Source organism: Dasypus novemcinctus, chromosome 4, assembly GCF_030445035.2.
Source record: "Dasypus novemcinctus isolate mDasNov1 chromosome 4, mDasNov1.1.hap2, whole genome shotgun sequence".
In the NCBI taxonomy this organism is placed as follows: Eukaryota; Metazoa; Chordata; class Mammalia; order Cingulata; family Dasypodidae; genus Dasypus; species Dasypus novemcinctus.
In genome coordinates this window covers 88,155,815-88,169,261 of record NC_080676.1, presented here as the reverse complement: position 1 = coordinate 88,169,261, position 13,447 = coordinate 88,155,815, and the positions used below count along the sequence as shown (strand labels likewise).

The 13,447-nt window shown below is 36.5% G+C and overlaps 1 protein-coding gene across 2 annotated transcripts in view; it reads right to left on the bottom strand.

The window, feature by feature from the left end:
* Positions 1-13,447, bottom strand: part of CFAP44 (cilia and flagella associated protein 44) — a 216,979-nt gene that overhangs the window by 145,101 nt on the left and 58,431 nt on the right. For both annotated transcript variants that reach the window (XM_004475584.4, XM_058295842.2), the window contains exons 9-15: positions 9,091-9,255; positions 7,146-7,301; positions 6,747-6,794; positions 6,050-6,149; positions 5,425-5,519; positions 876-1,085; positions 139-249 (exon numbers count right to left, since the gene is read on the bottom strand). In XM_004475584.4, coding sequence (XP_004475641.2) covers positions 139-249; positions 876-1,085; positions 5,425-5,519; positions 6,050-6,149; positions 6,747-6,794; positions 7,146-7,301; positions 9,091-9,255 — 885 coding nt within the window. The remainder of the gene's footprint in view (positions 1-138; positions 250-875; positions 1,086-5,424; positions 5,520-6,049; positions 6,150-6,746; positions 6,795-7,145; positions 7,302-9,090; positions 9,256-13,447) is intronic.

The following is a 13,447-nucleotide window of genomic DNA, read 5'->3' as shown; positions in this document are numbered from 1 at the left end:
AAGCTGATCTTTCTATCACTGCATCCCTGGTTCCCCACTACAGGACTCAGGAGAGTAATTACAACTCTTATTTTCTATCAACCAGATTTCTTTATTATGTAGTAAGATTTGCTCATGAAACAAATAATAATTACTTACATGAAAGGATGGAGACCACATTAACTGGGAAACAGGTCCAGGAGTATTAATATAACCAATTGGCCTATAATTCTTTTCCACTTCAAAGAAGAAGACAGTTTGATCTTTACTCTAAAAAAGGGACACACCCACCAAATGTATATTACTATGAAATCTATTCCATAGAGCATAAAGAAATATTTAATAGCATATAATATACCACACTATACTTTTAACTACAATGATCATATATTCCAGATTATTCTGGGAAAATCCTTATTTCAAATATTGGCTTCATTTCCTCCATAAGAGTACATGACAAACCATGTGTTCCAGTACATGGCTGTGAAAATATGACCTCTATACTTGTACACAAGATTAATTCACAAAATAATGCCACAATGTGTATGCTTTCCTATTAATGCATAAAGAATTAGTTATTCTCTTTATTGATGGCAATTCTATATAAGAACATGTCCATGCTATAAATAACTGACTGTAAAGAAAACATCTAACATGATTCTCAGTTGAAAATTTCTGGCCATTTTAATACAAAAAGCATTAGAACTCAGTTGTAAGAATATTTTAAAATATCATGCATAGAACACATTAAAAGAATATGAACACAAAATAAGTACAATATAAAGATATTTTTAGAAAACGAATATCAATAAATAAGTCATGATCAAGTAGAGGGACTTATCAGGCAAAGTCAACCATTAGATTTCAATAGGAAACAAAGGAAATATACTACTTACTGCTGTGGCTAGAACTTCTCCTTCACGATCATAAGCTAAAGCAGTGACAGCAGCAGTGTGGGGTTTGAAAACCTGTTTCAACTGAATATTTGCATCCAAAGTTTTCTTCCGTCCTGTAAAAACTGTGACCCCTTTTGGATCATAAAGTTCAAGAAGTCGAACAACCCCATCTTCAAATCCTGCAATAACCTGTGCTCCAGTGGAGTTTACCTTAGACAAAAATTAAATGCAAGGTTGCTGAAAGTAGTCGATTAAGATCATATTTCACAGATTTCCAGTTAACCAAAAGGCAATGTAAGATGGTACAAGGTGCCATTCCCCCACAGAAACTTTGAACAACTAATAAAAAATGGCAATCATCTTCCTCAAAAAAAATTTTTTTTTTAATTTGAAGGGTTGGAGTAATTAGGCAAGTGCTGAATTTTTAAAAAAACCGCTTTATAAAAGTAGGAAAATCTAGTGGTGCCCTTGCTGGCTCTTTCCCCACTCCATCCCTAGCATGATGCGGAACCAGGCTTTGCTCCCATTATAGGTCCCTTGGCCTGTTTTGGAGGGAGCAACGTAACCTCTATGAACATACGAGGGTGCCTATATGTCAATGCCAATCTACCAGGTGGCAGCCTGGAAGACTGCACCAGGAAACCTATCTCTGTTTTGCCCTCCCAGGACTTGCCTTGGTAGCAGAAACAACTTGCCAAAAGCTAAAGCAGTGTAAGAAACATTTAAATCAAAGTAAAACCTGGTGCAAAGGATACCAGATTTGAGACATGCCATAAATTAAAGTGTGAGTTCTGAAAGCTGTAAAAGAAAAGCAATGTGTTATATACAATAAGAGTCCCAAAAAGATTAAATGCCAATTTCTCTTCAGAAACCCTGGAGACAAAAGGTCATGGGATGAAATATTTAAAGTGTTGAAAGTAAACTATTGCCAGCCAAGAATTTTATATCTGATGAAACTGTCTTTCAAAAATGAGGAAGGGATCAAGACATTCCCAGATAAGCAAAAGCTGAGGGAGTTCCTCATAATTAGACTTGCCCTACAAGTAATGCTAAAGGGAGTTCTTCAGATTAAAAGGAAAGTACACTAGACAGTAGACCAAAGTGACATAAAGAAATAAAGATCCCTGGTAAAGGCCACCATGTAAGTGAATAAAAATGCCAATACTATTATATTGTATTTCTGTTATGCTACTTTCATACCTTCTCACAGGTTCTAAAATGCAAATGCATAAAAAGTAATGATACATCTATGGTTTTGGAAAGCTATAACAAAAATAAAGCAAATAGAGAGCTATAACAAAAATAAACCATAAAGGTGAGGGTTGGAAGGGTATAGGAACAGTGACTATGGGAAGTGGATGTGGCTCAAGCAGTTGGGCATCCACCTACTACATGGGACGTCATGGATTTGGTTCCCAGTGTTCCCTAAAGAAGACAAGCAAGACTGTGAAACTGACATAGCAAGATGATGCAATGAGATGATGCAGTGAAATGATGCCATACAAAGATATAATGAGGAAAACACAATGAGAGACACAACAAGCAGGGAGTGGAGGTGGCTCAAATGATTAGGTACATCTCTCCCACGTGGGAGTTCCTGGTTCCTTCTAGAAAGAAGATGAGCACTCAAAAAACAGACACAGAGAACAGACAGGGAGAACAAACAATGGGAGTGGGGGAGGAATAAAAAAAAAACTAAAAAAAAATGGGTAAGGTTCTGATACATGCAACAACATGGATCAATCTTGAAGACATCATGTTGAGTAAATTAAGTCAGTCTTACAAATATTGTATGATCTCACTAACATGAAAGCCCCTGGTATCATGGAGATTATGCTCTAGTGTAGGGGATAGACATTAATCAATTCCACTAGTAAGTGTGGAATTATGAACTAAATGCTAAAAAAAAGAAAGATATTCTCTGAGAGTGTATAACAAAGAAAATTAACCTAGACTTAGGGCTTCCCTAGACAGTTTAGTTCCCTAGATTGAGGAAGACACATGATTGATCTTAGTATGCCCAGAGAACTAGGTAAAGGAAAGTGAGCAAAGCACTCCTTAGAGAGGAAATAGTTTGTGCCAAGGTCCTGTGGCAGGAAAGTATATAACTTAGGAAAAAGTTAATATTTGACAAGAGAAGACTGTGGGATCAATACTTTCACAAGTACCTGAAGAGGGAGATAGGCAGGCACTAGGTCATGAAATGACTTGCATGTCATGTTAAAGACAGTCTTATCCCAATCGGTGGCCATCAGAGGGTTTTTAATTAGGAGGGTGGGATTGGCGATATTATCAGATTTGCTATTTTGAAATAGTCATCCTAACTGTAGTGTGGAAAACACATCTGAGATGGCCTAACAGGATGCAGGAAACCTTTTATGAGATGGCTGCAGTACTCCAGGAGGACCACTGTGGCCACTTAATCTGAGGCAGTGTGGTGGAGGTGAGAGGATATGAACATATTTGAGAGAGATTTAGAAGGTATGGTTGACCTACTTGGTGATGATTGGATATGGGAGATGAGGAAGAAGCAGGTGTCAAGAATAACTGATACTATCATTTACTGAGACAGAAAATATTGGAAGAGCCAGACGTGTAGTTTGTTGTTGTTACTGTTATTATTACATAGGAAAGTGTAGTTGGGGTGAGTAGAAGATCTTGACCTTAATCTTGGGCATGTTGATTTTTGAGGTACCATCTATTTCTCAAAATGGAGATGACATTTAGTCTGCAGTTTAGAGGAGTCTGGGCTGAAGATATAAATCTGCAATGCCCAAATGAACTAAATCTATTGCCTTAGAAGGCATTCAGGAGAAGGGTGAGAGCTTGGGTATCCTATAGAGCAAAGTGACCCCAGAGTTTATCTTCATTCAACAAACAATTACTAAGTGTCTACAATGTACTGATAACTGTGAGGGCACTACAGGGAAGAAGAAGGGAGGTGGTGGGGAGAAGGAGAAGAGAAGGGGGCATAGATGCCGACATGAAGAACAAACAGTCTGGTAGGAAAGACAATCAATAAAGCAACTACCTCATCTTAATTCTCTATATAGGTGCTATAAGAGGTATGCATACAGTCTTAGAAAAAACACTCACATAGGAAGGAACATCTAGCTCTGCTTGAAGGTGGGGTCATGAAAGGCCTTGCAGGTGTATGACTAAAAGAGGAAACTTTCTATGGTATCGTACAACCATCTGAATAAATGAGTCAGTTATGTGAGCCATAGTTGAAAGTCTTCAGGTAATAGTGCAACTAGAGTAGGACAGAATGAGCCAGATTTGGCAATCCACATGCTCTCTGGTTTCTATTTGTCTAGTCTTATCATGGTTCTTGCTCTGCTTCCTGGCATGACTTCTTCTGGTCTTGATCCCATCATAATATTCCTTCCATTCCAGCCATCTCTACGTCTTTTAGGACCTGGACCATTTTCTCTTTGATTTAAACCTAAAACCATGAGGATAAAACAACTCCCCAAAATAACCCCATGGCATTTTAAAACATATGGCTACAAATTCTTTGACATGCCCCCCATGGAGAGATGGGGTTTAAGTTCCCTCCTATCGAATCTGAATGGGACTTGTAACTAATTCAACTAATTGAGTATGGGAGAAGTGACAGGATGTGACTTCCAACTCTGGACCATAAAAGGCCATGCACCTTCGGCCTTGTTTGTTGGAACACTAGATCTTGGAGCCCTGAACTTTCACATAAGAAGTGTGGCTTCCCTGAGGCCACCATGCTGTGAGGAAGCCCAAGCTACGTGGAAAAGCTATTAGGTAAGCACTCCTATTGAGAATCCCAGGCTAGCCCAGACATCAAGTCATCCAAACAGTGATAAAAAGGGATTTAGGTGATTTAAGGCCCCAACCATTCAAGTCTTCGCAGCTGAGGCTCCAGATCCTGTGAATCAGGGGCAATCCATCTCCACTATGACCTATCTGAATTCCTGATCCACAGAATGCATGAGCAAAATAAATAATTTCTGTTTTATGTTACTACATTTTGGAGTAGTTTATTATACAGCAATATATAACTAGGACAATTCCTTATCTCTGCTCTATTCCCACAGCTCTTACCATCATCTAACATATGCATAATTTACTTATTTATTTTATTTATTGTCTATTTCTGTCCCCTGCCTCCCAGTAGAGTGTAAGATCCATGACAACATTTTTTGTACACTGCTCTCTTTCCAAAATCTAGAGTATGGCTAGTACCTTGGAGAAACTCTGGAAATACTAATAAAATGAATGAAATCAGAGTCAGATAGATAGGACTAGATTTTAAAAGTTTGGTTGTATAAGTAACATGGAAATATTACTCATTTGCAGGGGACATAAAAATAGAATTTTCATTAAAAACAGGACCAAAACAACAGCAATACTGAGGTCATGATATGACTTCCATCACATTCTGAGTGAAATAAACTATAAAATTTTTATTCTTATCTAAAATTCAGAGTCAGACAATATGTTTCCAAGAAGTAGCACTGATACACTGTATATGCTAATAGATTCTGGAAGAAGAACATTATGACAATAAACTTACCAGTTTGGGTACCCAAGTGAGAGCAGTACCTCCTTGTTTGAATTTCATTTGAGTCAAAGGGGTCTTGCTAGAAAAATCATAGATTCGAAGAGAGCCTATGGAAAGACAGTTTTAAAAGAAACATATCATACATAATATCTTTTAAAATAATCTTGGCCCACTTACATTTTGACTATTATTATATGAAATTTCATAACTAAATCAACTGATAATCCAATAGCCTTTCTTTAGTCAAAAATTTCTATCTACCCCCTCAACCAGGTAAGTTGTAAAAATGAATAATAAAGAAGACAAGGGATGATTGACTGATAAATCAGTTTCACCTGGCACCATCCTCACAGGTTTGCCAGAAATCAAGAAAGAAGAGAGGATATGGAAAGAAAAGGAAAAGCAGGAATGTGGATAATACCAAAATAAATAGCTTTTTTATGAATAACTTACTGACTTTATTGTAACCTCTTGAATAACCATGACTGCTGCATTATCGTGCCCTCTTCCCACAACAACTCAACTCACTGGCATCAAGAGTCTCACAGGCTTTTCATCAAAGATATATATTTTTTAAATTTATACCGAAGACAAAACAAAAAGGCCAGATATATTTTCATTACAAGTTCCTACTTACGGTCCAGGGCAGTAGTGACCATGAGATAAGTGAGGGGAGAAACAGCCAAGGCCTGGATAGGCCCCGAGTGGAAGGAGAAGAGGCATTCTGGATCCTGGGTCTAATAATAAAAAGACAGAGAGCCCACTGGATCTCAAAGGTAGTTTTATGATAAAATTAAGGCCCAGTTTAGCGAAATGCAGATAGAACCCAATAATACATGTATGATTTTATTTGAACAGAAATGAGAAAAAGCATAATAGGCTAGAAAGAGCCATGAACTTTGGAATTAGGAGGACCAGAATAGTCCTGGCTTTGCACTTGATGGCTGAGTGATTTTGCACAGTCACTTCAAATCCCAGTTTCCATTTCTTCATTTGTAAAATGAGTTGGTGACAACTGTCCTGCCTACTAAACAATGTCCCTGTGAGGATCGCATGAGATAATATAAATGAAAATGCCATACATTTATGAAAACTCTACAGCAGTGTTTAATGTTAAGCATTGTCATTGCCACTTTTCTGGTTAATTTTGCTCTGATATAGAGCTTTTTATGTAAAATCATATCAGAGAGAGGAAATTCACAGGAATGGTACATATTGTGCAACTTTTTGATGGGAGCAATGATCAAACATGGAGAAAGATAAAGTAGCTTTTAAAGGAGAATAACAAAGTTTTTTACTATGAAAGAGGAAAATAGGAAAAACAGGCAACTTACAATATTTGAAAAACTAAGATCAAGCTTCCATATGGCTCCATTGGCATCCTAAAAAAAAGTTAATACTAATAATATTTTTCTTTATCATATTGAACTTTTACCAAATTTTTAAAAATCATTCCAGTGATTTAAAGGACAATGATATCAAAAGCTTACATATAAATATTTTAAAGTGTGATCAGATTTTAATAAAAGCAACTTCTATATATCTTAGAATATAGCCACACAAAAAGCAAAGCAATCTCACAATGTTTAGCAGTAGTTTAATATAATAAAAATGCTGAAGTATCCAGAGTAGTCTTAATAATAAAATGGACTTCCAGTGAAATGAATTATACTACTATTTTAATTTTATGCCCAGGTGACTTTAAAGAGCCAAGAGAAAAGAATGAAACTTACCTGAGCCAACCAGAGATTATTTCCATGTTCATTCATTTTTATCATAGAGAAGAGTTTGACATTTTTGTCGACCTGAAGTTCATTAATTGGCTCAATCTCTAACAATCCAGTCTCATCTATAGCATCAGCAGTGTCTATTGTCTCAAAATCCCATATCTTGTAAAATAATTTAAAAATACATTAACCAATCAGTAGTTACAAAATCAGTAGTTTTGTAAGCCTGAAAAGGCCCCAATGTTTTCAAAAGTCATTTCTTCTTTTATGAAAATTAACAAGCAGTTGTAATTAGAATACTAGCCAAAACCTGACTCCTGAGATTTTGCTCTGAAATGAGGGATAAGAAATTACTATAGTTTTCATTGTATTTATAGTGATTAATGAGAAAATATAGCCCTATTTTGCTCAAAGTAAATTTTACTTCAAGATCTGGTAGATCCCTAGAAAGAGAAAATGTATCTATATGTTTATAAGCAAAGAAAATAGTTGCAGATGATATCTCCTTTAGAGATATCCTTACTATAAATTTAGACTCTGTTATTTCAGACAAAGATTGTTTATCCTCAGGAGACTAGAATATTACAGGAAGAATGAGAAAGCACAGGTTCACCTCACAGACCAACTCAGAAGGACTTCCTCTGTGAAGTGCCAAAACTCATCCTGGATATTGGTGACACACCCCGACATATTATTCTAGACTGACTAACCCAAACTTTAGGAAAGCAACTTCAGAGGGATTGCTTTTGCACCCATGGATTAGTCTGCTGGGAGGAGGCCAGAATAGAGTCAGACTAACCCCTGGGAGGCAAGAAGGTATTTCCTAAAGGGTTGCAAAAGGACTGAAGAGACAGGGTGGACTATGGGGGGGGAAAAAGGGAAGCAAGCATAAAAAATAAGCAGTGCTCATGAAGGGATCCTCTGAAACATTTTTTTCTTCTTGAGTTTTTCTTCTATTTGATATTCTGATATTTTGGAAGGATAATGAATATATTATATGACAAAATAAAGGGCATAAAAGATCTTAGCAGAGGACCGAGTGAAATTTAACAAGATGAAGTTTAACACTGTAAATGTAAAGATCTATACTGGTGTTCAAAAAGCCAATAGTAAGTGGACAGACTGTGAGAAATATGGCTTACTTAAAATATATTAGATATAGTAAGCTGAACAGGAGTCAACAGAGCAACCAGACTATCAGAAAACACAATCTTACTTCTGATAATAGTGTTTCTTAAAGAATGTCAAGAGAATATTATCACTTTGTTATGTAAGGCCCCAGTAGGAAAATGTACCAAGGTAAATCACTATACTACAGGGTTTAAGCAATGGTGGTGTACACATACACAGAAAGTGCCGTGCAGGGTAGGTGGAAAAGCAACCAAGGGGACTTAGGTAGTGGAGCAATGCTCTAGTGTAGCACACGCTATGGGCAGGACAGTGTTCACAGGCGAGACAGGTGAGTTCACTAGTGTAAGGAGTAAGCTGAGGGTAGCATCCATGGACAAGCCCTATCAACTCACTTCTGAGTTGGTAATCTCAGAAATTACCAATTTCACCAGTAACGTCAGTAAAAAATAATCAACAAATGCTTGACACTTTCATCCCTAGGAAATGATCCATTCATACAGGGCATTTTAGAAGGACATTTACTGTTGATACTCTGCTAACATGGGTTTTCATTTACTAAAGCCATTATTTCAACAACAGAATCAAATAACCAAACATCCTCTCAGAAAATTTCAAAGTTAAAGTTCAGTAAATAAAATTTTGACAAGAATTTAAATATTTCCCACAAGAGAAGCATTATTTAAAGAGAATTGGTCTGGAGAATTACTGACCAGTGATCTCCATAAAGTGAATTTATAAGAAATAAAAATCTAATAAAACCACTTAGTTGACTGCAAGCCGTAGGCTTGGGTACTACTTTCCACGTAAGAGTAAAACTTACCCTAATACACCCATCTGACCCGACAGTGATAACTTCACCCTCATCCAGCATTATCTGGTTAATGGGACCCTGGTGGCAAGTCTTTCTTTCAACACGACAGAGTTGAACTTTGATGAGACCTGCTTCCCAAAGCAACATGTTGCCCCACTCTGACCCTGAAAGTACCTGACAGGTGTGGGAAAAGAAAGTAACATGTATTAAAGCAGACACATGTGTATATTCATGACTCAAAGAGCAAGTGAGAATTATTTTTAAAGGTTATTTTTCTTGATTATGAAAGTAAAAATTTTAAAAACAGAAACATTAAAAATATTTTAAAAGTCTACAGAAAAACATAGAAATGAAAACGCAATACCCCCAAAACAACTGCTAATTACATTTTGATGTAGTTGTTTCCTTCAAGTAGTATGCATATTTTTACATAATTGTGATTACGCTATATGTTGCTGGTAACTTATCTTTTTTAACTTTTTTTATATTGAAGTTTATCATTCATACATGAACATTCATAAATAATAAGTGTATAGTATAAGTTGTGAACTTACAAAACAAACATGAATATCATCATACAGGGCTCCCATATATTACCCCATCACCAACACTTTGACTTGTCGTGAAACAATTGTTACAAACCATGAAAGAGCATCATCAAAACATTACTACTAACTATAGCCAATATCTTACATTTGGTGTATTTTTCCCCCAGTCCACCTGGTTAATTACTGCCTGTATTAGAAGTATATACTTGTAGTTCATGAAAGAATATTCTCATATTTGTTCAAATATATCTTTAATAAATTTCTTTGTGCATCTCTCAAAGACATAATCCAGGAGTGGAATTTCTGGGTCAAAAGTTAGAGACACACGGGAAGTAGATGTGGTTCAACTGATAGAGCATCCATCTATCATATGGAGGGTCCAGGGTTCAATCTCCAGAGCCTCCTGACCAGTGTGGTAAGCGGCCCACACGCAGTGCCACCGTGTGCAAGGAGTGCCATGCCATGCAGGAGCGCACCCCCACATAGGGGTGCCCCATGCACAAGGAGTACGCCCCGCAAAGAAAGCCACCCTGCATGAAAAAAGCGCAGGCTGCCAAGGAGTGGCGCCCCACACACGGAGAGCAGCTGCAGCAAGATCACACAACAAAAAAGAGACTCAGTTTCCCAGTGCCACCGAATAATGTAAGCGGATGCAGAAGAACATGCAGCAAATGGACACAGAGAGCAGACAATGGGGGGGGGGGGGGCAGGGGAAGGGGGAGGAATAAATAAAATAAAATCTTTTTTAAAAAAGTTAGAAACACATATAAAGTTGACAGATGAAATCCTAGTTTTTAAGTACTTATAATACCAAATTTTATAAGATTGATAAGTTGAGGCATTATTGAACTGTGCAGATCATAGCATAACTGTATCCAATTTCAAGCAAGGGCAATCATTTGGAAGCACCTCAATTTAATCCATTCAATCCAGCATTTCTCAAAGTATATACCACCAAACACTGGTTCTTAGGATGTTAGCAGTTATCACAGAGTATTGACTATGTGACAAGCACTGCTTGAGCACTTTATATTTACATAAAGTTGTTGAATCCTAAAAACCATATGACCTAGTTAATTTTTATGAGGGACAGCACATAGAGTTGTGCAGGTTGGAGGCTATAAAAGGACACCTTTTTCTCATAAACAAAGGAATCACATGGGCCAAGGATAGCCCTGTTATTATTTCTACTTTAAAGATAAGAAAACTGAAGCACAGTATAGTTACATAAATTGCCCAAATTTAGCTGGAGGAGTCAGGATTCTACTCCAGGCCATATGGCTAAAAGCCTGCATTCTGATACATTGAACTACACTGTCTCAGAAGGCAAATTCTAGGATAAACAAAGTCAAACAAGTTTCTTTTCTCTAGGGCTCCTTGAAAACATCAATACCTAAGTATACACTGAGACCATGAGGAATTTGTAGATGCAAACAAATTTAACCAGGAAAGCCTTTTTATACAGAGCTTCTGTGCAGACTAATGTTCTGTGGATTATAGTTTGGGAAACTGTGATCTAATTCTTGCCTGCATGATCTAAGCTTTCACATCTCCACTTTCCTCGCACCTAGAGTAACTGATGATTTTACTCTTAAGCTTGGTCTCTTCTACCTCTTGGGTTCAATTTAAAGGAAGTTTATTATTAAGTCTCAGACTTGTAATCTATCCAGTGACTAAAGTCACCAAAGGTCACCAAAACTTACAAGGTATTCTTTTGAAATGTCCCTCATATCTAGCTTTCCTTTTCCATTTCTTCAGAGAGAAGTCTAGGTCCTCATCATCTCTTCTTATATGGCAGCAACAGTTTACTTCCTGACTCTAGGCTTCTCTTACTCTAATCTAGCTGGCATTTTACGACCAAATTTATCTATTACTGCTTTCTTTAATTTGCAACTCTACTCTTCTATATACGATAGTTTTCCTCATATACTATGACACTGCCATACCTATTAACCTAATTTCCCACACTTTCCCAACATGGATGTGTTATTCCAATATCACCTATAAATTTGTACCTAAATCTGAATATTTCCCTTTGTGGCTCCCCAATTTAAATTGGCTTCTTTATTGCCTACATCTACAGAAATTCTAATGAGCTATATCTCATACCATGTTTTAATAAGAGTTTAATTAATTTTTATCCTAGTTGAATCAATTCAGAATTTGAAAATAGCATAATATGCCATCATTTTATAGGTTTAGATCTATAGCTTAGCTAGCATCCAAGGCTTTTCATTTACTCCTATACACTATGCATTCAAATTGAGAATAAATATTCCACCAGGTAGATGAGTAGGCCAACTGATTCCTCAAAATTAAAGTAATATCTGTGTGCTGGTAGTTATATGTAATTGAGATGATCATTAATAATTCATCCTAGTAAGAAATGAGATAAAATATTAAAGGAGAATTGATCCCAATTAACTATCATTTCAGACAATATGTCTATACATTTTTAAGAGTAAATAAAATAATGTTAAACAATAAATATATTAAAGTAGCAGTGTAGCAGAAGCTGCTGTAAAGTGACTCAATCCTTCTGAAGAATGAGCTGACAATAAGAAACAAATACTGTAAGACTGTATATAACTTTTGACACAGTCTTTGTTGGAGCATCATGGCAAAGAAAAAAAGAAGGAAAGATAAGCAATATAAACATTTATAACTCCATAACATGATTTTAAAAAACAACTATATCACTACTTTAATATATGAAAACATTTGTATACTTTATATTTGTGTATAATGTTTAGAAAAAACACCAAAATACAGCAAGTACTTATGGATGAAAATTTCAAGGGAATGTATTCATTAAAATTGTAAGATAGGAACTTCCAGGGAGATAACAGCCTTAGTAAACCAGTGGGCAGCAGCAACTAGCTGAGAGGACAATGGATGTTTTCCTCCCTGGGAAACTGGAGGGCATGGTGGAGGGCTGATCAGGGTTTCTCACTGGTGAGTTTGGTCAGCAAATCTCTGCTTTGAATTGTGGCTCTAGCCAGCCCCAAAAGACCAGCAAGTGGAGGTGGAAAGATTCACTGCCATGGAAAGGTACCAAACAGCATCAAGTGTTGGAGGGCTGGGAAAGTGAAAAATAAAATAATTTAAAAAAAGCTTTTGAAGTCTCTCATGTCCCTATCACCAGGCCCCCTTGGATCTGCTCTGTACTTCCTTAGTGGGTCCCTCATCCTGTTTTGATAAATTAAGCATGACAAATTTACAGATTTAGAATAAGCTGAACCAAAAGTCAAAGAAAAGCCATTAAAGAAAACCACTAGGCAAGAGAGAGAAATTGACCATCAGAGTAAATTTGCCAATGTAATCAGATGCTTAGACATTAGCAAAAAATTACAAGCCATACTAAGGAACAGGAGATATGGTCCAGCTAAAGGAACCAATTAAAAGTTCTCACAAGACACAGGATTTAAGACACCTAATCAATGAGGTTTATATAAATTCTCTGAATCAATTTAAGAAGTTAAAGGAAAATATGGATAAAGAGATAAAAAGATATTAAGAAGACACTGGGTAAGTATAAAATAGAATTTGCAAGCTTGAAAAGAAAAATAACAGATCTTATGGGAATGAAAGGCTCAATGGATGAGATTAAAAATACATTAGAAGTATATAAGACAAGAGGTTTATAAGACAGGAGAACCAACAGAGAAAAAAATGGAAAAAATGGAACAGGGTCTCAAGGAATTTAATGACAGCATAAAACACACAAGTATTTGTGCACTATGGGTGCCCCAGAAGGATAAGCAAATGGGAAAGGGGCCAGAAAGAATATTTAAGGAAATAATGACCAAAAAAATTTC